Source organism: Cervus canadensis, chromosome 11 (assembly GCF_019320065.1).
Source record: "Cervus canadensis isolate Bull #8, Minnesota chromosome 11, ASM1932006v1, whole genome shotgun sequence".
NCBI classification, from domain to species: domain Eukaryota; kingdom Metazoa; phylum Chordata; class Mammalia; order Artiodactyla; family Cervidae; genus Cervus; species Cervus canadensis.
Genome location: NC_057396.1, coordinates 6,523,875 through 6,546,807, shown reverse-complemented (window position 1 = coordinate 6,546,807; position 22,933 = coordinate 6,523,875). Strand labels below are relative to the sequence as shown.

The following is a 22,933-nucleotide window of genomic DNA, read 5'->3' as shown; positions in this document are numbered from 1 at the left end:
TCCCGAGTCACGGGAGAAATCCAGCACTGTGCTGGAATGTGGAGTCAGTGGCGATGGAGCATTAGCTTGGCTTGAGCAAGGAGATCACAGGAAACCCTGCAACGGCGAGGGTCGACCTGTCTCCTTCCTGCCCCTCCCAAAAGGAGTCAGGCTTCCCCCAGCCCTCCAGCCAGCCAGGGTTTCTCTCCTACTCAAGACCTCAGGACTGGGGCCCCCAGGCTGTGGCTCACTTCCTGGACGAGTCTAGGACAAGTCCCCACTCAGGGGCACGAGTCCCGATTCAGATGCTTTTCTTCCCTTCGTTACGTGTGTATGTTTCAGCCTGGGTTGTACAGGAGTTCTTCTGCCAGTTTCTGGTTAGTTTTCAGTGAGAACTGTTCCACATGTAGATGTAGTTTTGGTGTGTTCACAGAGGGAGATGAGCTCCACATTCTCTTACTCTGTCACCTTGGTCTGAACTCTGGAAAATACACTTTTTTAATCTATAAAGTGAAGGTCATTATTCCCTTTTTGACAGATTATCAGTGTAGGAAGCAATGTATTTGAAGTACACAGTCAGCTGTCCATATACTGCCTCTGCAATAATAGCTAATATTGTTATAACTATTATCATTGAAACTACTTAAGGTATTCAAGCCTTTAATTAATATATATTGGGTATTTGGACATTTATCAGTCACTTGAAACCCTTTTGTACCATTAAATACAACTGAACAACAAAAGTTGAGGATATTTCCCTTACTGACCTCCCACAATACCTATTTTGATTTCCTTCTAGGGAACTTAGGGTACTCTTGAATTTCAGGACCTCAAAGAAGGATGAACCAGTAGTGGGTCGTAGGGAGACCAGCCATTATGGGAAAGAGCCCACAGTTGGGAGATTTTAGTGGATGGTCTTGAGCAACAGAAAAGTAACACTTCTGCATTGACTGCGGCTCTGGGAGTCATTGAGCAAAGAGCTGATCTAATCAGTGATGCACTTGGTCAGATAAATTGAGCTGGCTTCTCTAGGAGGTTGTTGATGGGGAGAAAACCATTTAAGATGGAACAGGTGATATTTAAAAGACCTTAAATAGGGCATTAACAAAAGCATGATAAACTGTAAGGAGAATTTTATGGATAGAACTAGAGTTGAGCAGTTGCTTTGATATTGGGAATGAGAGACAGGTAAAGAAGATTCTAGGTTTTTAAGACTGACTGCAAGAAAGAATGGTGATTTAGCTTCTGAGTTCAGCTTGTGTGAGTACATAGAAGGGCAGGGAGAGTTTTAGCCTCATTGTCTGAGAAGTCTGAGGCGCACTGAGAGGCAGAGACCTGCAGCTGGAGCCAGGAGAGCGTGAAGCTTGATGCCATTTGAGAAACTTGTGCAGAGCGGCCACACTGCGTAGATGAAGGTGGGGTTACCCAGTGCTGGGGCTTCCTGCATGGGGGAAATGGCCTGTGAGCACTGGTTTCATTTAAGGGTCAGGCAAAAAAGGTGAAGGAATGATCATGAGGAGAAAGCCAGGTCAGTGAGATGGATGCTAACCAAAGATCAAGGAGATCATTAGAGGAAGGCATTGGTTTCTACCTCTAAGACCTCACTGGAAACCTTTCAGAATTTGGGTTCAGTGGGGTGGGAGGGGCCGCTTTCTCTGTCAAAGGAACTTGTCATGCCAGACTTGTTAAAATGAAGATTCTTGAATTTGCTCAGACTCTATACACCATAGTATCTGAGACTGGGGCCTAGGGAATATGTATTTTTGACAACTTCCCCAAGTGATCCTTATGTATATCGAAACCTTTGAGAGCCATTGGAATAGAGAAAAATGCCATAGTACTAAATGTTTCTCTCAACCTATAAAATGCTTTCAAGAGGCAAATGGAGCTCGGCTCTGTCTCAGCATTACAAAAGCCTGTGGAAAACAGGACCCATAAAGCTCTCACCTCCATCTCAATCAGGTACAGTTGGGCAGTGGGGAAATACACTTTAAAGTAGTATAATTTAGGCAAGGTATACCAATATCTTCTGAAGGTTTAATTGAGAATTACATGCTTGAGAAATAAGAGAATTAAGAATTGAGTGCTTGACTCATTATAAGCAGTCAGATTTTCTGTTACAATAATCTAAAAACAATCTTTTTTTTATGATTACAAAGCAAGCCTCAGCACAGTCTTCTCGTCTAGTGAGTTTGACTGTTTAAAAGCTGAGGGAACTTCCCTGGTGGTCCAGTGGCTCTGATTGTGCTCCCAGCGTAGGGGGCCCAGTTTAATTCCTGGCTAGATAACTTGATGCCGCAACTAAAACTGAAGATCCCACTTGCCACAGCTAAGTCCTAGCACAGCTGAATAAATAAATACACAATTTAAAATAAATAAATAAAAGGCTGTAGGTCACTGGTTCAGAGCACAGTGACTCATGTGAGACACACATAAGATAGAACACTCATAAGGAAGACAAAGGAAGCCATGGCTATTAAGAATAGCTTAATTTTTCTTTTTTTTAAGAGAATATGGAGAATACTAAAACACTAAAAAAAGTGAATGAAAACCACCACTCGTTTCATCCCCTAGAGAGAACTGCATTTTGATGCACAGGCATCTAGTCTTATCAGTTGACAGTGGTTCTCAAAAGTTTTGGGTCTCAAAACAACTTACACAATTAAAAAACTTACTGAAGATCTCCAAAGAGCTTTTGTTTGTGTGAGTTATATCTATTAATACTTGTGGTATTAGAAATTTAAACTGAGAAAATTTTAAATGTTTATGAATTTATTTAAAATAAAAATAAGTTCATATAACTAAAATATAACAATAGCACTGTGTAGATGTGATTGTTCACTCTTCATTAACAGTCAGCTGTTATTAATAGAAGTGATTTTCTCAGTGACATTATCTTGAGATTTTACAGATGACATTTAAGTGGACTCACCAGGTATGCACTAGGTCAGCAATCAAGAGATGTAGGTTTTAGCCTGACTGCCATAATGTTAATTTCTCTTGACCTTCATTTCCACATTATAGAGGTTAGACCAAAGAAATATGTAAGTTTCCTTTCAAAATATAAATTCATTATATGACCGAAGTCATCTGGATGATCACAAGACCCCCAGTATATGGGGATCACTGTTTTCTGTAACACCTAGTTAGAAAGTTTGTGTGCCTACCCCTAAGGTCATGATAGGGTCTCACCTTCCCATTTCTTCCCTCTTCCAAAGGTCATATTTCTAAGACAACAGTTGTTTTCCCTCTTCCCCTGAGCTAAGCCACACAGAAGTCTGCTCCTCTGCTGTCCCCATGCACCCCCCGAGCTGCAGTCAGCCTCTGTCCCTTAACAATGCTCATCGCCTGGAACTTGTATTTCATCCCCTAAACTTGCATTTCATCCCCTAAACTGGCCTTATTTTACGTTTCTGCAGATCTCCTAAATATCTGCCATGAGAGTGTCAGTCATTCAGTCGTGTCTGACTCACGACCCCATGGCTATAGCCCTCCAGGCTCTTCTGTTCATGGGATTCTTTAGGCAAGAACACTGGAGTGTGTTGCCATACCCTTCTCCAGGGATCGAACCTGGGTCTCCTGCATGGCAGGCAGATTCTTTACCAACTGAGCCACCAGGGAAGCCCTAATATCTGACATAGTGGGAAATAAATGGATCCTCATACACGTTCCATTAGCTATCAGAGCAGTGCCTCTCAGGTCCCGCCTGCCCCTCCTTCCAGATTCCCTTGAGAGCACTTAGAGACCCACTCCTCTGTAGAGAGCACAGAAAAAGACCCAGGAAGGTGGTGCTCCTGGTGTTCCTCTTACCATGGTGCCCAACAAAGTAGATGCTCAACAGAATTGCTGGGTAAATAGATAAAATACACATTTTAATTTTAAAAGACTTTGTTCATATGTTCAGTTCATTTTTATTAGAGTTGCAATATTCTTTCTTTGACATGGCAGCTTTAACTCTACAAGCTCCCATGAGAGACTTGTAGCTTTGAGGCATCCAACACTCAGATATCCAAGCCAGAAACAGCTCATTTTTGTTGACAAAAACCTAAGAAAAGGGTGTGTAACTAATTTTAAAAAATCTCCAACCAATGACCAAGAAGCAAGTGTGTGCTTATTGCATTATTTATAAATGTTTATTGCAGATTATCTTGGGCAGTTGAGAGGTCTTGCTGGTGACTAATTTTTCTGTAAAGTATTTGCCTTACCTCCTAATACTGCTCCTGTGTGTGTTCCTCTGTAGGTTTATTCATAATAACTACCTACTAATTCATTGAATTTGGTGTATTTTATTAAATTCTCTACTGATGAACACTTAGATTGTTGCGATCTGTTTGTTTTTAACTTTGCTGTTGTGTATGTTACTTCTTTGCTGCGCTTCTGACTATATCTTCTTCTCCCCTCAGAAGTACATTCCTGCTCTCTTCAGAAGTGAAATTCTTAGCATACAAAATGTGTATGTGAGAGACGGCAAGTGTGTGTCTGTGTCGTTGTTAAGTAGCCCTTCAGAAAACATTGTATCAGTTTTGATTTGGTGAATTTTTTATTTTGCTTATGATTAAGATGAGCCTTGTGAATTTCTCACACTGACCTTGTCAAACCTGTATAAGTCCACTCGTTCGCATTAGACAGTGTTTAGCATTAGGAATGGGGCTTGTGAACAGATCATCTTCAAAACTATAAGGGAAGAAATGGGCTTTCAGGATAGCAAGCATCATTACCTTACTCTCCAATGCAACAGAAAGTAGGATCCTCAAAATCCTTTTCAAAGGATATTACAATCTTGTGAACAGACTCAATAGGTGACAGTGTTATTTTCACATCTTCTTCAATACACCAAGACAGTAAAAGAAAAAGCATTAGCACCTGGAAAGAAAACTTCACTGTCATAGAATTCTACATTAAATCATCAGAGCTCTGAACTGAGCTGTAACCTGTAGTTACAGATCTCAGTGGAAGAAAATTATAGTTGTTTAAGTCACATGCACTGATAATTGGAAAGTTGTAACAGATATTACTTTGTGCGGTGTATTTTGACACATTTAACAGTATCCATTCATTTAATGATATTGTTCTGCGTGTGTTCCCTCACCATCCAGTCTCATACAATACTCTAAGTACACTCATATCTGAAATATTATTATAAATTAATTAGGTTGCATTTGAAGTATGAGATATATCATTGCAAGAATTACTATATCTTAATCATTTCTATAACTCTAGAATTTGTTTCCTTATGTATCTCTTAATTTATTTTAATGATTCAAGGTAATAAGATAGTATTTATTGGTGGAAATCATTGCTGCTAGAAAATTTGACATTTTAAAAAGTCTTTATGTATTTTTAGAGAAATGGCTCTGCAACCTTCAATTGTATCAGATATCAGATCAAATTATTTTTTAATAAACATACCCAGTTTTATTTGTCAATCATATCTCAATGAAGCTCAGAAAAAAGAACAATCACCTAAGGTTATATTTTTTAAATAACAGCTCCCAACCCCCACCTCCACACCTGAGATTCTAGTGTAATAAGTCTGAGAATGGTCCCTAGAAAATGCATTTTTAAAAATTCAACATTATATAAGTTTCAGGTTTTTAGCATAGTGATATAATAGTTTTGTACATTATACTCCATTTCAAGTTATTATGAAATAATGACTGTTTGCCCCTGTGCTATAAAGTATATCCCTGTTGCTTATTTATTTTATACAAGTAATTTTTATCCGTTAGTCCCCACCCCTGTTTGACCCGTCTCCCAGTTCTTCTTCCCACTGGTAACAACTATTTGTTCTCTGTATCTGTGAGTCTGTTTCTGTTTTGTTATATTCATTTGTTGTTTTTTTCCCTAAGATTCTATATATAAGTGATAGTGAAGAGTGTTTTTCTTTTTATGAATATCAGATCAAGATACACCAGATTATATCAGATCAAATGAGTATATTTGACTGGAAGATTTATATGAACAATTAACGTTCTTTCTGCGTCAGGTCCCGAGTCTCATCCTCAGAAGTCTTCGTAGCTTGGCGGCACCCTCTCCTTGCCCCCAGCCCATGTCAGCCAGCACACCCACGTGCAGCATGCATGCGCGTGGCTCCCCTTTACTGTGAAGCTCTGTCCTTCTCGGGGTGCGTCCACTTCATCAGCTCTTCCTTTAAGCCACGTTTAACTGGGAAGTGGGGTTGTGTGGGCTAGTGGTCGGTCCTTCTTAAACATGCTTGCTGCAGACCCTTCTAGCCAAGTTCTTGAAAGTACAGCCTGAGACCCACCTCATAAGAAAAAGACTCTGGGGGCAGGGCCATAGTTCTCCTCTCTAACCTTTCTGATCTTCAGTAGCCACTTGGAAACCCTGGTTTAGGTGACCGAGCCTCATCCTGAAAGTATGGAGATAAGATCCAGAGTTTTGTTCCAACAGAGAAATGTAATCATCATGTTACACTGTTGCTTTGCAAGGATGCAAATGCAAATACTGCTGATGCTTCTTCGCAGATAAAGTATTGGGACCTCAGGCAGGAAAGACAGGGTACCTTGGAAATTTTAAAGGACTCATCATGTAGAAAGAGTCCATAGCAGGGGTCCCCAGCCTCCAGGCCATAGACTGGTGCCCGGCGGCAGCCTGTCAGGAAGGGCTGCAGAGCAGGAGGTGAGCATGGACAGCCAAGAGAAGCTCCATCTGTGTTTACATCTGCTCTCCCTTGCTCTCATTACCACCTCCCAACAGATCAGTGGCGGCTTAGTAAATGGAACGTGCTTAAATCATCCTGAAACCGTCCCTCACCCCCCACCCCCAGTCCATGGAAAAATCGTCTTCCATGAAGCCAGTCCCTGGTGCCAAAAAGGTTGGGACCACAGCATCTTCCCTTTTTTTTTTTTAAATACTCATTCATTCAGCAGATATTTACTGAGTTACTGTTTAGCATCAGGCATTGTTCACAGAGGTTGCATTCTGATTGGAAGAGAAGATAACTTCTGTCCAACAATGACAACAGAATACCATTCAGACTTAAAACGGGAATGTGAAGTTGCCTGGGACTGTTTTAGAGTGTGTTGCAGGGAAGACCTGGCCTTCAGTGAAGCTCAGGAGGTTTAAGGTAAACTAGAAGGCCAGAGCTGAGTGAAGACCAGGAGGAATCTCATCTGGCCCTGAGGAGGGAATGGGCTCGGCGTGTTTGAGGGGGAGAAGGCAGGCCAGTGTGACGCAAGTAGAGCAGGTGCATAGAGGCAGGTTCAGAAGAAGCAGGAGACCCCAGCAGGCGCCTGGTTGGGTACAGCGTGGAGGCCAGAGTTGGGAACCAGCTGGTGGGTGGTTTTCAGGGAAGTCCACGTGATCATCAAAACCTTTCAAACTGCCCTCTGGGTTGCTCTGTGTAGAATGGATGGCAAGGGGACAGGAGAGGAAAGAAACCCAGAGGATTTAGGAAGTTAGGGGGCCATTCCATGAGCTATGGTAGAGATGATCTTGGCTTGGACTCTGGCTGAAGTAGAGATGGTGAGGAGTGTAGTCAGGTCATTCGATGTTGCAGAGTAAAGGCGACTTCACTGATTAGGTGACTTGGTTAGCAGCCTCAGATGATGGCTTTTTAGTGTTAGCTCAGATCATTTTAAGGAGGTCTCATACAAAACTCGGAAATTCTGACTCCTATTTAAAAAAGCCAGAGTATCTGCCTACATGAAGACTGAATTCCCATATGGGAGCAGATGTCGGAGAGGAGTACTGGCTTCCCTTTTAAGAGCTGCGTATACTGTGGTTTACAAAGACCCGTCTCCATGTCCCCCTGACAGTGAGGCTGTTGTTGGATCCCCTTCATCATCAGCTTATCCTATTGTTTTTCTTATATCACGCCCACTTAATTTTCCATACCCTCTAGGCCTTTTAATATGTGGAGCTCACCTCTGATACTCTGAAATTAAAGTGGCAAGTAAATGCATCGTGCTTTAAGGTACCTGTGAACCCCTGTGGAGCTGGAAAATAGCCTCTTTAGCAGAATCCTAACAAATCCTGGCATTCTTTAAAACTAGCTTACTTCATTTGCTCTAAGCCAGGTGGTTACTCTTGGGAGCACTGCCTGGAAACACGAGAAAGGCTCTGGTTGTGCTGTCCGTGTGCGCTGGTTACACGGGCGTGTGCACTTTGTGAAATGCACTCATGCATGCTTCTATATGCACACTGTGTATATCATGCTTCAATCATAACTGAAAGCTAGTGTCATTTTTTAAGAATAGTGTCCAGTGCAAACATCCTTGAGTGTTGCGGTTTTCACAGATTGCCTCTTGCTCTTTCAGCCAAGCCAAAGCCATGTACTCCTGTAAAGCAGAGCACAGCCATGAGCTTTCCTTCCCACAGGGGGCGCTATTCTCCAACGGTAAGTCCACCCGTTCCCTGCGCTAAGGTTACCGTCCTGAAGGACACAGGAGCAGTCTAAAGTAACAACCAGGAGACTCAGGATCCAGCCCAGGCCTGCCTTTTGTAGCTGCACCAGTAAACACATCAGATTCCCCTGGAACAGATTTCCTCTCCTGTGTCAGAGAGAGGGCAAGTGAAAGTGTTAGTTACTCAGTGTGTCCGACTCTTTTCAACCCCTTGGACTATATGTAGCCCATCAGGCTCCTCCATCCATGGGATTCTCCAGGCAAGAATACTGGAGTGGGTAGGCATTCCCTTCTTCAGGGGATCTTCCTTACCGGAGTGATTGGTTATATGAATGCAAAAGGCATTTCCAGCTTTACAGGTCCTGTGACGTTGTTTTGACAAATTGAGTATATGCATATGATCTGATGTGGATTTTTAGCCATTTGTGTGTGTAATTATTTGAAGCTAATGTTGACTGAGTGGTATTTATTCATGTATTTTTGTCTTTGCCAGTGTACCCATCAGTGGAACCAGGATGGTTGAAGGCAACTTATGAAGGCAAAACAGGACTCGTCCCAGAAAATTACGTTGTCTTCCTCTAATGCTATTTAGTGGACGGCAGTATCTTCATGGTATCCATGGTAACAAGTAATAAGTGCTATGATTTTATCTGACACAGATATAAGGATCAGCCCATTAAAATGAAAAATAATCCATTTCTAGTGAGTTTTCCACAGCAGAATATGTAGCTCCATTAACAGAAAGGGAAAAAAATGTTTAAGTTGTTTGCCATTCTTTTTTTATCTTGGGCTGATTTCTTATTTTGAAATAGCTTATTCCCATCCCCTGCTTTTTTTTTTTTTTTTAATAAGTAACTCTCCACAATGTCTCTTTAATAACATTTATAAAAATCTCAAATACTGTGTTAAGTACTACATCCCAGAAATTTGGAAACCAGAAATCTGCTATAAGACTTTTAAGACCTGCCGTTACTGTCTGGTATTCTCTGAGAAACCTTGAAATCATTGCTAAAAAAATGTAATTTAATCTGTTCATTTATTATTTTTTCTTAAAAATATACTGCTTTTATATATGATTGTTTTGCTGGTCCTAAACATTTCAAGAAATAAGGTTTTTTTTTGACATAAGTTTATTTTTATTTGTTTACCAAGTAAATGATAATGTTCAAAAGCAGTAATGTATATGGTGTCTGTAAATGAAACCAAGTTAAGTCATACACTGATTCTGCTGTAGACACTCTGTCCAGCATTCCAGATGCCGTCTATGTGCTTAGAGCAGGGATCAGCAAACTACTTCTGCAGAAGCTTAATAGGAAATCCTTTGGGCTTGGCAGGACCTGTTGTCTCCATCACCCTGTTCAGACTGCCGTTGTAGTGGAGAGCAGTCACAGACAACATGTGAATGGGTGTGCCTGTGTATCAATACAGCTTTCTTTCGCGACGCTGAAATCTGAAATTGTGAATCTGTCATGCCATAAGATATTAAGCTTCTTTGACTTTAAAAAAAAAATCCATTTAAAAATAGAAATTTATAGCTGATGTGCCGTACAAAAGCAGGTGGCAAGCCAGATTTGACTTATGGGTCATGGTTTGCTGATCCCTGGTTTGGAGGATGTGTAAAACTGTCTGTATTACTTTGAGATTTTATGAAATTTTACTCCGTTAACATAAATACTGATAAGTGATATGCACATACCCTCTGCTAGAATCAGTATAGTGGTATCACAAATGTGTAATTACAATGATAGGAAAATGATGGAAAAGTACAGTATACAAGCATACAGCTTAAATTCTACTTGTTATTCTGTAATGTGTCCGAGGATTTTATTGATACCCTTTTGGCTCCAAATGATAAAGATGATGTATTAAGACAGTGGTTGGAACACTATGCCTTCTAAAGTCTATGATTAGTTGAGGCATAATCTTAACATAAAGGTACAGGATTCTTAAATTATTTTGAAATTATTTCATCATCTTTAGCAGGAATAAAGTCATATATAATTTTCCATTATGCCTTTCAATTTACAGCCTTTAATAGAAATTTCACTGTATTTATAGAGCATAGAAATAGGTATTTACTATACATTTATATATACCATAATTGTCTGGTCATATGTTGACCACTTCTTCTATTATTTCTATTTAATAACCCTCATACTATTTCTAACATATCTGCATGTGGCAAAGAGCCTTTCTTCTCAAGATTCCCAAAAGCTGGTTCTCTGCCATGGATTGCCACAGCACTGGCCCGCTTGGCCACAGTATTGTACATGCTACTTCAAAGGTCTTCACTGTATAGACACTCAGGTATTGACTGTAGACAGTTCTTTTTACATGATACTGCTTTGTGATCTCCATCTCTTCTACTTTAAGTTAATGTTTCTAGAGTTAATAGGTTAAATTATATACATACACAACTATGCCTTGGAGCATTTATGCTTTTAAAATTAAAAATGGAATAATGGATTAGGATTTAGAGGTAAAGAAAATAACAGTAGGCAGAATTACAACCGGAAATAAATATCAGCATGGAAATAAAGGAATGGAAAATATTTAATGTTGTAAAAATCAGTAATATAATGAAAAAATCGGATACATTTGTCTCCTTTTTTTTTTTTTTTACCTGCTACTGTTGATTTTTGTATACTATGATTATGTGTTGCTAGAGCTTCTTGACCTCTAGATCCTTGGTGGTCCTTAGAAATTGCATTGCTGGCATCCTGACTGCCCTCTGCTGGAACAGAGGTGGTCTCTCTAGGGGACCTGGTTCTTCATCCACAGCACCCTCAATTTAAGCACCCTTGCTAGCATCTGGCATCCTGCTAAATTAAAGCCTCTTAAGGCAAATTGATTTTCTTTCAAAGACCAACTTGACTCTGAAAAGAGATTCAGAGTCCTTCTTCACTTGCTGCTGCAGAGAGAAATCTCAACCTTCATTTTCCTTTAACATGGCCAGCATGTTCCTGCCTCTGAGTTGTCTGTGAGCTAATTCTACAGATGGTCAGTGAGGAATTAAACCTTTTGCTCTAAAAGTCATGGGCATGAAGCCCCTCTCCTTCTTCATGGTGAGTCATATACTGTGACAGTACTTGATATGGTCCCTTTTTTGAAACAAGCTGCGAAATGCTTGTCCCAGTTATGCTTTTGTTTGAAGTTTTAATCTCACAGATTTGTGAGAATGGTTCTTTTTCCATCACATTGATTGTTCATGGAAGCAAGTCATGGCCCTATGCTACTGCTCAAATGAAGCTGCTTTTCCCTAGAAATGTTTCCAACAGATAAAAGTATTTATGAACATTGAGAAAACCAGGGCATGTGCTGTGATCACATGGAATAGTCATTATACCAGAAGGTACATGTCAGTCACTACAAGAAGATCACATTTGAAATGACAACAGTGTTTCAGTAATGAAACTGTAGCCTCTCAGAGACTCAGTGAGGATACCTTAGAATTGCCACATCCACACCTTGGAAACTTCAGGCCAGGTGGGCACCCTAATCACTGCTGACAGTAGAATGAGGGTGTGGGAGACTGATGAGTCCAAGGCAGTCATCTCATCTGTTAGATGAAGATGTCCTTGAGTATAAGACCTCCCTGTGTCTCACAGGTGACTCTTGTACCACATCTGCCGGCTTATAAGCAGCAGTCGGTTAAGTGAAGGCTTTTGTTTTGTGTGAATGCCTGAGCAGTGAGATGATCGCTGTATCGCTCTGAAGTCTGTGAGGCATGAGGAAGTACCGTTTCTCCTTGTTTGGCGGGGGTGCTTTTACCCTTGTATTCGCTCTCTGCTTCGCACCATGAACGGGTATAACCAGCATCCCAACCGTGGCTCACTGATGGCTCTTCCAGGAAGGGTAGAGGTTTTTTTTTTTTTTCAAATGCGCCTTCCAAACTTTCCAGGTTCTCAAATAGGAAAAGAAGGCAAAGAGACATAATGATTTGTGGTAATAGCTTTTACTTATTGTGGCATGCCCCCTAAAAATCCACCATGATGTCAGGAAACTGAATCTGCTCTGCAGTCTTGGGAAATAAAACCTGCTAGCTCCTCACTCCCGGCCTTCTTCAGGTCTGTGCGTGTCTGATGTGCAGGGTCTCATTCACAAGGATGCTGGTTTACAAGGGTCCCTCAGAGCCTTTCTTCAAACCCCTTCCATTTTTAGTATGCCTCCCCCAGTTCGATATTTGGGGTGCCTTAATCAGCAGTTAGAACTCCATCTTGATTTGTACTTTGTTGACTGAAGTTAGAGGTGGACTCATTTCAGTTAGTTTTACAATGCATTTGTAATTCGCAGCTGTTACTATGACCTAACATCACTGAGTTAGACCCCAAAGTCATGTCATTTGCTAAAGGAAAAAAGTAGAGACCTAATTACTGTCCAGAAGTTATTTTCTTCATTAGTATAAGTTTCCCACTTTGAGTAGATGTTGCTGTTAACTTTTGCCTCTTACCTGTTTGCTTACCTTCCAAAATCAAAACACTTTTCCCAGAGAATTATTAGCCTGTTGAGTAGACTTCTGAATAATCTGTACCCTACCTGTCTCCTGTTGATCCTCAGACATAATGCAGGTACTTGTCAACGACTCTCACATCTCTTCACCACATTCACTGTATCCATTTGTTGTCACCAGTATCTCCCTGCCTCAGATCTATGTGGTAGTAGTAACCTTGGACAAATTCACATTTACGGATGGCATGGACTTTTAGAGGATCAGATCAATAAATAGGATTTTTCACCTTTTTTTTGGACTGTTGTGTTCACTGTTTTAAACAAGAAATCTCAAGTACACTGACAGCACTCACAGCAAGCCATAGGCAGAAAACTGATTACATGTTCTGGTCCAAAGGTTAGAAGTCATTGCGCGACTTAGGGAGTCTAACAGATCAGCCTCTCTCCGTGGCACTCACGGGAGGGACACCACGCTCAGAGGTTGGGCGTCCTTTCCTCGGTGCCGTAGGGAGGAATGGGGTCTCTGCATGTGCTGCAGACCCTCACCATCCTCGGTGGTCACGGCCAGGGCCACGGGAGGACCGCCGATGCTGGAGGCGGTGCCTGCCCCACCGTAGGTAGATGACCACTTTCTGCCCTTGCACCATCTCTCGACAAGGTTCCCATGGTCTTTCCCTTCCAGAGCCCAGCTCTGCCTTGAATCCATTGTCTCTAAGATTAATGCTGTGCGTTGTTTTTTATATGCAGAATGTTGGAGATTTTATGTCTGCCTCTGTACCTTCGGTCATGATTTATGCTTAACAGCTGAGAAGTCATCACAGATCGAGGGCTGTGATTTCAAGAGCCTTTTTGAACTCTAAGCTGAAGCCTTTACAATACATTGGGAGTGTGGCAGGGAAGATGACTTTTTTTTTAAAATTCAAATCCTATTTATATACTGTTAAATTTGAGGTACTATAGTTTATATAAAAGTTGAATATTTAGATGATATATTTCAGTATTAGGAATTTGTCTGAAGCCATTAATTAACATAACAAATTAAATAATAAGTATGAAGATGATTGTCAGTAAATTATCATATTGAATTTTTTGTTTATTTTGTAGTGTCTTGTATTTATCTGCACTTTGTGTGTATATGTATATATATATATATATATATACACACACACATACATATACAAACATGTAAATAACTTCATGTTATTCCTTATCTGAATTGCCACAATTTCTTTAATGTATGTTTACACTGTATTTTAAATTACTTTAAAAATAAACTATGTTTAGCACATTTTAATTTAGTCTTTGTATTTGAAAACCCACTGTGTTAGAGGGCAGCTGTCTTGGATCCATATAGAGAAAAATCAAAGTTTCAGGTACTGTGAATGGTCATTTTGGGTATGGCTGAATGGAAAAATCATAACAGAACTGATAACTTTTTCCTGATAATTGGATCTTTCCTGAGCAACTGTAATGTTGGAACTTCCTAGTAATGTGGGTACTGGACTCCCCTGGTGACAGAGTGGATAAGAATCTGCCTGCCAGTAGAGAGGACATAGGTTCAGTCCCTGGTCCCGGAAGATTCCAGCTGACTGAGCAGCTAAGCCTGTGTGCCCTGGAGCCCACACGCTGCAGCTGCTGCAGCCTGGGCTCCAGAGCTTGTGTTCCTCAGCAAGAGAAGCCACGTCCGTGAGAAGCCCGCGGACCGCAGCAAGAGTAGCCCTGCTTGCTGCAGATAAAGCAAGCCCGTGGACAGCAACAAAGATGCAGTGCAACCATAAATAAAAACAAATAAAAATTTTAAAAGGAATAATAATGCCGATGTCTACAGGAAAAAGAAGCAAATAAATCATAAACAAATTATCCAAAAAACAGGTATGTAGGCTTACCTGAAATAAAATAAATACATGAAAGTTCACAAGTGTACTGTGAAAGAAGAGCATGCGTGCTCAGTCGTGTCTGACTCTCTGTGACCCACTGGACTGCAGTCCTCCCGGCTCCTCTGTCCAGGCAAGAGTACTGGAGTGGATTGTCATGCCCTTCTCCAGGGGATCATCTGACCCAGGGATGGAACTCATGTCTCCTGCAGCTCCTGAATTGCAGGCAGATTCTTTACCACTGAGCCACCAGGAAGACGTATCAGCATACACATAATCCTCTTAGATGTTTATTAGTTTTGTGACCTTTTTGGTCATTGTTTAGCTTCCCAGGCAGTGCTAGTGGGAAAGAATCTGCCTGCTAATGCAGTGGAGGCAAGAGACAGGAGTTTGATCCCTGGGTCGATCCCCTGGAGTAGGAGGTATTCCTGCCTGGGACGGAGGAGCCTGGCAGCCTGCAGTCCTTGGGGCTGCAAAGAGTCAGACACGACTGAGCACATGGTCACTCTGACTTCTAGCTAGAAATTTTACTTTTCTCCCTCAAAAAAGAGAATCATGTGTTTATTTTTTGGTGCTAAGTGGATTAGTTTGTAACAAATCACATTGCAAAACCTAAGCTTGATGGGTTAGTAACAGAGTCATTGGGCATACAACCTGATTTATTCAAATGAACTGTAGCTTTCCTCCATGTCAAGAGGAGAAGCAATAAATTCATGACAAATATCTGTTGGAATAAAAAGATACTAAAGTGAATAAATTCCCATATGATTAAGAAGGAAAGGACTGTAGGATAGGTATTAGAAATCATTCTGGATCAGCTACTGTTTGAGAGTGTTAGGTTAGAAGGAACTGGCCTAGATGGAATCCCTTATAACTGATACTTTAGAAATAATTTTTAAAAAGGTATTATATAGATCCTAACAGGCAAATCTGGAATGATTTAAACATCAAAATAAGTCATGTAGTATTGGCTAATTGGATTATAACCCAAAGTGTAAAATGTCCATAACCACACTGATGCAAGGACATGGCAATAAATTTCATTTATATAAATAAATGTAAAATAGAGAAGAGACAAATATTCTGTACAGAAGAATTTCAAATAACAATTGATATTTTTTTTCCTCTAGGGATTTGAATTAAACCCTTCCCCACTTAAGGATGGGCTAGGTTTAATGACTAGCTTCTAAAAATAGAGTTCAGAAAAAGTATTGTACCTTTACAGAGGAGAAGGCTGGCAGACAAGATCTTAACCAAGTGATACAAATTATCATCATGGATATTGTGTGGTTGTCTTGTAATCTGTAAGACGATGTGATGAGACGAGCATATCACCTCTGCGGTTTTCTTTCCCAAAACCCATAACTCCAGTCTAATCATCAGAAAAATGTCAGACACATCCAGATGCAGAACATTTTACAGGATAGATACTAGGTCAGTACGTCTCAAGATTGTCAAAGTCTTGAAAAATAAGATAATACAGAGAAAGAGTCACACATCAGAGGAGACTTGGAAGACTAGATCCGTGGATTGCATTATAGAAAGGAAAGAAGACAAATGAAAAAACTGATGATGTCCAAAGAAAATCTAAAGTTTAGTTAAAAATGTAAAAATTTAAAACAGTAACAGAAAGTAGCCACAAGATAGTGACATGAACTGGGGGTACCTTATTTCCTTTGTGGAATTTAAGTTGTTTTTGTTCAAGACGAATACTTTTAATTGTTTCCCCCTTCTAAATTGGGATCTGTGTGTGGGACATGTTGCCTATTCATCACTGAATCCAGGCACTAGATCAGAGCTTGGTCTACAGTAGGGTCAGCCCCTTTCATTAAATGAATGAATCTACTAATAAACATTTCTAGAGTTTGAAGAATCCACTTGTGTTGCTTTTGTGTCTATGCCTCCTTGCCCAGGAATAATGGGATTCATTCTTTGACATCCACTAAATGCATGGTTCTACACTGGAGTGAGTTATATATTGATGGAGAAAACATACCCTTCCTCATGATCATTTTATAATGTTCTTATGTATAGAGATTATACAAGACTTGATCTTCTAAGAAGGAAAAGGCTACCCACTCCAGGATTCTGGCCTGGAGAATTCCATGAACTATACAGTCCATGGGGTCGCAAAGAGTTGGACATGACTGAGCAACTTTCACTTTCACATCCATACATGACTACTGGAAAAACTATAGATGGATCTTTGTTGGCAAAGTAATGTCTCTGATCTTCTGATAGACCTGTAAATATTTGAATTAAGCTGGATGATTTGGCGGCGATGTGGAAGTGCTCAATTTTCTAAACCATTCCATACAAAATAGCACCCAAAATTTGAAAATTAAGCTATGCTAAACTTACAATTGAATTTCTTGGGCCAGAGAAGTTGAGTTCTTAAAACTGCAAAACACAGCAGTTCTTCCTATTTAAGGAAAAAAAAAAAAAAAAGACAATGTAGATGAGAACATTTGAAACCTCTTCATATGGGACACCCTTGGGAACACAAGTTCCCAAAATACTGATTGAATACTTACAAATGCTGTTTCTGGGTGTTTGATGTCAATGAGCCAAGCATGGTGTTCAGCAGGGCTCTGCTGGTTGATAGAAATAAGTTACCTGAAACTTTCTACCTTTCCAAATTACCAGGAGCCAGTCTACTAAAGAAGATTCCCTGGGTCAGCCTGGGCTAGAGAAAGGAAAATAATAACATATTTCCCAATACTCATCATGGATTTTGATATCACTAAGTCACGTATCTATAGACAAGCTTATTTTTCACAGATTGAGTGCGTCATATGTTGTCTTAGCAACTACCGTTCAAATGTCTCTCAAACATTTTTGGAGCAACAAAAGCAGAAGTATTTCTTCAATAATTCATGCTTGGAACCCAGTATGTAAACACGTGAGCCCAGCTGCTAGTGGGTACATCTCCATGTGTCCCCCCATCCAGGCCCACAGCTTTTGGCATCTAGAATCCTTGAGGCTTTTGAGAGCGAGATTTAGAAATGAGTCAAAGTCTCTCATATCACTAATTAGAAAACTGACGGCCATCTTAGTGTGTTTTCAGTGGAATCCTGGAATCCTCTGCTGTGATCTGACCACTAATTTTTAGATGTGTGGGGAGGACAATTTCTTATATGCTTTGACCTTTGAAAAGTCTTAACTTTATCTGGAAAGGATATCCTCTGATTAAGGGTGTCTTCCCTGATGGGTACACATGGAACGGGAAGGCAAAAGATAATATTCACCAGCATTGGCTATTATAAAAGGAAAAAAAAAAAATTATTTTTGGTGTGCAAGAATTTCTGAAAAGTAGATATAAAATATCTAGCCCAATGCCTTGTACCTAGTAGATACTACTGGATAATAATTATTATTAGGTGTATGACAGTTTTGCAACTTTCTGATGTAAATGGCAAAAGACCCAGTGGAACCTTAAATTGTAATAATAGACATTAAACAATGGCACCAAAAACATGGTACATAACCACTGATCCTTCCAACTACTAGACACAGACATTGGATGTCTTTTTTTTTTTTAAGAAAACTGAGGCTAAAAGGCTATTTTCTCCAACTTCCCAAAGGTCAGATAGTTGATGGTAGCATGGACTCAAGCCCACGTGTCTGCTTTGAAACCCAGTAGTCTTTACAATCAGTGTGTGGTTTAGTCACTAAGTATGTCTGACTCTTTCACAACCCCATGGACTGTAGCCCGTCAGGTTCCTCTGTCCATTTGATTTCCCAGGCAAGAATGCTGGGAGTGGGTTGCCATTTCCTCTTCCAGGAGATCGTCTTGACCCAGGGGTCCAATCCGGTCTCCTCTGCATCTCCTGCATTGCAGGGAGATTCTATACAGCTGAACCACCAAGAGCTACACCAAGTGGGTATGGTAAAAACTCACAGACCACTGCATTTGAAAGAGGTCTTTGGCAAGCTCAACCTTACCCAGAGGAAAGCTGAAGATGGTGAGAGGATGCAAGCCCTGTTCTGTGAAAATTGTTTTAGACCAAAGTATTGCTACTCCATGTATAACCTTGAAGCCATACAAGAGCTGTTTAGAGATGCAGACTCTCAGGCTTTCTGAAGCAGCATCTGATTGTAATAAGATTTCAAGTGCATTTGTATAAACACCACACTTGAAAAGCACTGATTTATTGAAATTTTGATGAGGCTTTCAGGGAGATCTAAGGGCAAGAAGAGACAGAGCTTATGTCTTATTCTAAAGGCCAAAGATAAGACCCCTTGGAAGAAGTCACAAAAATTGATGCAAAGCTTTTTCAAAAGTAGTTTTATCACTAACACTTCAAGGAGAGAACTCAAACCACAGCTTTCCATCATGGTGTGTAAGTGCATCTGGATGACACCATTTGTCAGGGCTTCACAAAGAAAAACAGAAAAAAGAGAATTTAGACAAAGTCTCAAAAGACAATCATTGAGCCCCAGGACCTATGCAAATCATTGGAGAGCCCAAGTAAATTAGACATTATTCTTCCTTTCAAGAGGACCGTGGTTTATTGGGACAACAGATAAATAAAAATCAATGAAATGCCGAAATGTTGAAAAGATGGAGTACTGTGTGCTGTGAGACCCCAGAGGAGGGGTGCTCTTCTGAAGCCAGGAGATGGAGAGGTGATGACAAGGAATACACTAGTAGATTGCATGCAGAGAGAGACGTGTGGGCGACTGCCTGAATGTCGTCATCCAGCCAGAAGCGGAAGCGGGCAGGGCTCTGCAGGCAGGTGGGAGTTCCCCTCACACAGAGCTAGGTGCTCAGAGTGAGGGGTGGAGAGAGGGAGGGACGGGAATGGGGAGTGGGGAAGGGCTGGGGTGAGCTGCGCTTCCTCTTTTTCCCTGTCTTCATCCTTTCAAATAGCAAAGCGTAGCACCAAGCGGTGTTCTACTTGCTCACCATTTGAAAAAAAAGGTCTTTGTTCTCAAGTTCAAAGCTCAATGAGGGAGACAGACATGAATTAAAAACAATGGTACAAATGAAGTGAGTGTGATAGAGAAACACCTGTGAAAGCTTTTACACATGAAAGGAAATGTCCTCAGTAGACCTTCAAGAATGGAACACAGGCAAGGAATAAAAGGAGGAAAGACCCAGAGACTTCACAGTGAGTGGGGGGTGGGGTGAGCTGGGCGATCGGGATTGGCGCGTGTCCACTGGTCTTGCTGTTTAGTCACCGAGTCGTGTCCGACTCTGTGACCCCATGGACTGCAGCCCGCCAGGCTCCTCCGTCCATGGGATTTTCAAGGCAAGAACACTGGAGTGGGTTGCCATTTCCTTCTCCAGGAGACCTTCTTGACCCAGGGATCAAACCTCCATCTTCTGCAAGAGCAGGCAAATGCTATAACCCTGAGCAAGCTGGGAGCCCCATATGTGCACTACAGTGTATAAAATAGATGACTAATGGGCACCGACTATAGCACAGGGAACCCTGCTTGGTGCTCTGTGGAAGGAAATCCAAGGAAGAGGGGGGAGATGTATGTGTGCAGCTGGTTCACTTTGCTGTACAACAGAAACCAGCATAACATTGTAAAACAGCTGACCACCACCACCACGAAGAGTGGAATGGGGTTTCTCCACTCAGGATTAAAGGGGGGTGGTGGGAGGACAGGATGGTGTACAAACGAGCAGAGCTGATTTCACGAGGGCCAGTCTGGAACGGCAGGAAGGCTTCAGGGAGAAAGATGTGATCAGATGAGCTTTACCGAGACCAGAAAGCAGAGTGCGCTTGTGTTTGAGTGTGTGTCTCAGGCCCTGCAAGCTGAGGAGGCAATGTTGCCTCAACCCTGAAAGACAAACAGGGCCAGACCAAGGAAATGATTCATTCCAGAGGTCGAAGTGACATGTCATGGCCATTGTTTGAAGGAGTAATTTAGGGGATTCAAATGTGGCTCAGATGTCTGCAGGGCACTGGGGAAGGAACAGCAATACCGGTGAAGGGCAAAGCTATCAATGCAGAAAGAAAGCCAGAAACCCTGGGCACCGTGAGTGGTGGACGTGCCTAACAGGCTCAGAGACGGGATGCACCTGCCTGAGCCCTTCTGAGGGGCTGACTCCAGGCACTGCCTAGTGGCAATGCTTAAGAGATTGACGGCTTAGTGCAGCCCACAAAATCAGGGGCTTTAACCAGCATTTAAAGATAGGATTCCTGGGTAGGGGGCTCCTAGGTTGTCAGTATATGCACGTTTTTCCTCTCAGCAAGAGGGTCCACAGATATGATCAAACTCTCAAATTTCAGCACTCAGTTGATATACCTTCTCCACTATCAAGAATACCAAATGCTGCTGCATACATAGAAGCTAACATTTGTGACCAGCGTGTCTGTCAGAACCAAGGGTTGACCCTGAAGGTGGGAGTGGAGTTTGAGTGGGGACACCTTGACCCAAGGAATGAGGCTCTGTTGACTAAGCTCAAAAGCTAATGCCAGCCAAATGCTGCAGCTGCTTGATGAGGAAATGCTGAGACCACAGCACACATGGAGGGGATGGTCCTAACGGGGGCCAGAGGCGGCTGCAGGGGTTTAGACCCCAGTGCCAGCCTGTTGCCTGGGGCCAAGTTATGACCTAGAAGCCGAGGAGGTGGCCTTTCTTCTGCTTTGGGAACTCATGAGATCCTTATGCCAGAAGGAATTTTCTGGTCCTGGCAGAGCAGAGGGCCTTCACACCCTCTCCCTGATGGTGGGCGTCTGGGGACTCCTGGGGCAGACCAGTCTTCCCTCTCCCCAGGGAGTGATGAGTGGTGTGAAGCACGAAGCGCAGGGGTTGTAGAGTGAGTGAAACTGCCAAAGGTGGCAGAGGATTTTATTTTTAGTTTTGTCATAGCAATGTTTATGACGTCTGGTATGTTAACCATTTTCCCCCAATATATGTTAAAAAGAACTATATAGTTATCAGGTCTTTTTAGGAGAGAAACATCACCTTAAATAAACCGATACTTCTTATAATGGATGCTTTAACAGTTGCCTTTCTTAGTGATAATAAAACTTGATTCATGGAAATAGTGGGTAATTGCTTAAGGACCAACTGGCCTCCACCTTCTGCCTGTTAAAATCGCAAGGGGTGAGGGAAAGGAGAGGCAGGAAGAATCAAAATTCCAACCTGTGCTTGGTGAGTGCGGTAAATAGTCTTCCAGAAGTGGCAGACAGTCTTCACTGTGCACGCGTTCCTCTCCGCCCTTCCAGAGTTGGAGCCGGTCACGCTCCTCCTGAATGTAGGCTGGCCGTGGTGACCAGAACGCGGTACAAGTGCTGTGCCGGTTCTGGGCCAGCTCGGGGAAGCTAGCCCCTCACTGCGCTGTGAAGAAGCTGAGACTAATACGAGCAATTATTTGGAGCCACAGGAATAGGGCGTGAGGAGGAGCAGTGTCGCGTGCTCCAGCCCCGGAGCCAGTTCTGTGTGGCCCCAGACAACTCCTGTGAACACAACAACACGCTTGTTCAAGTCCTGACACAGAAAAGCACGACAAGTAATGAATTCTTTTAAGCCACCAAATGTTGGCACAGTCTGTGTAGCCAATAGATCATGGAAACAATAATTACGGGACCATATAGATCATTGGCTGGAGAAGGCAATGGCACCCCACTCCAGTACTCTTGCCTGGAAAATCCCATGGACAGAGGAGCCTCGTAGGATGCAGTCCATGGGGTCGCAAAGAGTTGGACACAACTGAGCGACTTCACTTTCACTTTCATAGATCATTGAAACAATAATTATGGGACCATGTAGATCATTGAAACAATACTTATGGGCCCAAAGCCCTGGGAATCCTGACTTCCTCGGCTTTATAGCTGAGTGTGGTGAACACTGTCAGTTCCCAGCACTCTCAACGTCCTTTCTCTCACAGTAATAGGAACCTCATTTTTTTTAGCTTGTGACATGATAGCTCAAAAGAAAATTACATTTCCAGCCTTCTTTGGTATTATGTGTGGCTGTGCGATTAAGTTCCAACAAAGCAATAAGAGAATAAATAATTACCACTTCCTTCTTGACTCTTAAAGATAGGAGACAATCTCTTCTTCACTCTGTTCCTACATCCAGCTTCTTGAAAGATGAGTGCTTTTGTGCCGCCCAGGAAGTGTGGCTGGAGCAACAAGATAAAAGTCTGAGTCCTCTCATGACTTCTGGAGCAGAGCTGCCATCCTCCTAGACCACTTGCCTGTTACACGAAAGAGAAGCTTCTCTTTCGTTCAAAGCCTCTGTTGCATGTGTCTGCATCTGTAGGCTAACAAATACATTCATTTTCTGCTCACCTACAGATCT

The 22,933-nt window shown here is 41.8% G+C and overlaps 1 protein-coding gene across 1 annotated transcript in view; it reads left to right on the top strand.

The window, feature by feature from the left end:
• ARHGAP42 (Rho GTPase activating protein 42) overlaps positions 1 to 14,087 on the top strand; it is a 318,656-nt gene extending 304,569 nt beyond the window's left edge. The window contains exons 23-24 of the mRNA XM_043482449.1: positions 8,259 to 8,338; positions 8,839 to 14,087. Coding sequence (XP_043338384.1) covers positions 8,259 to 8,338; positions 8,839 to 8,927 — 169 coding nt within the window. The 3' untranslated portion in view covers positions 8,928 to 14,087. The remainder of the gene's footprint in view (positions 1 to 8,258; positions 8,339 to 8,838) is intronic.
• The last annotated feature ends 8,846 nt before the right edge of the window (positions 14,088 to 22,933 follow it).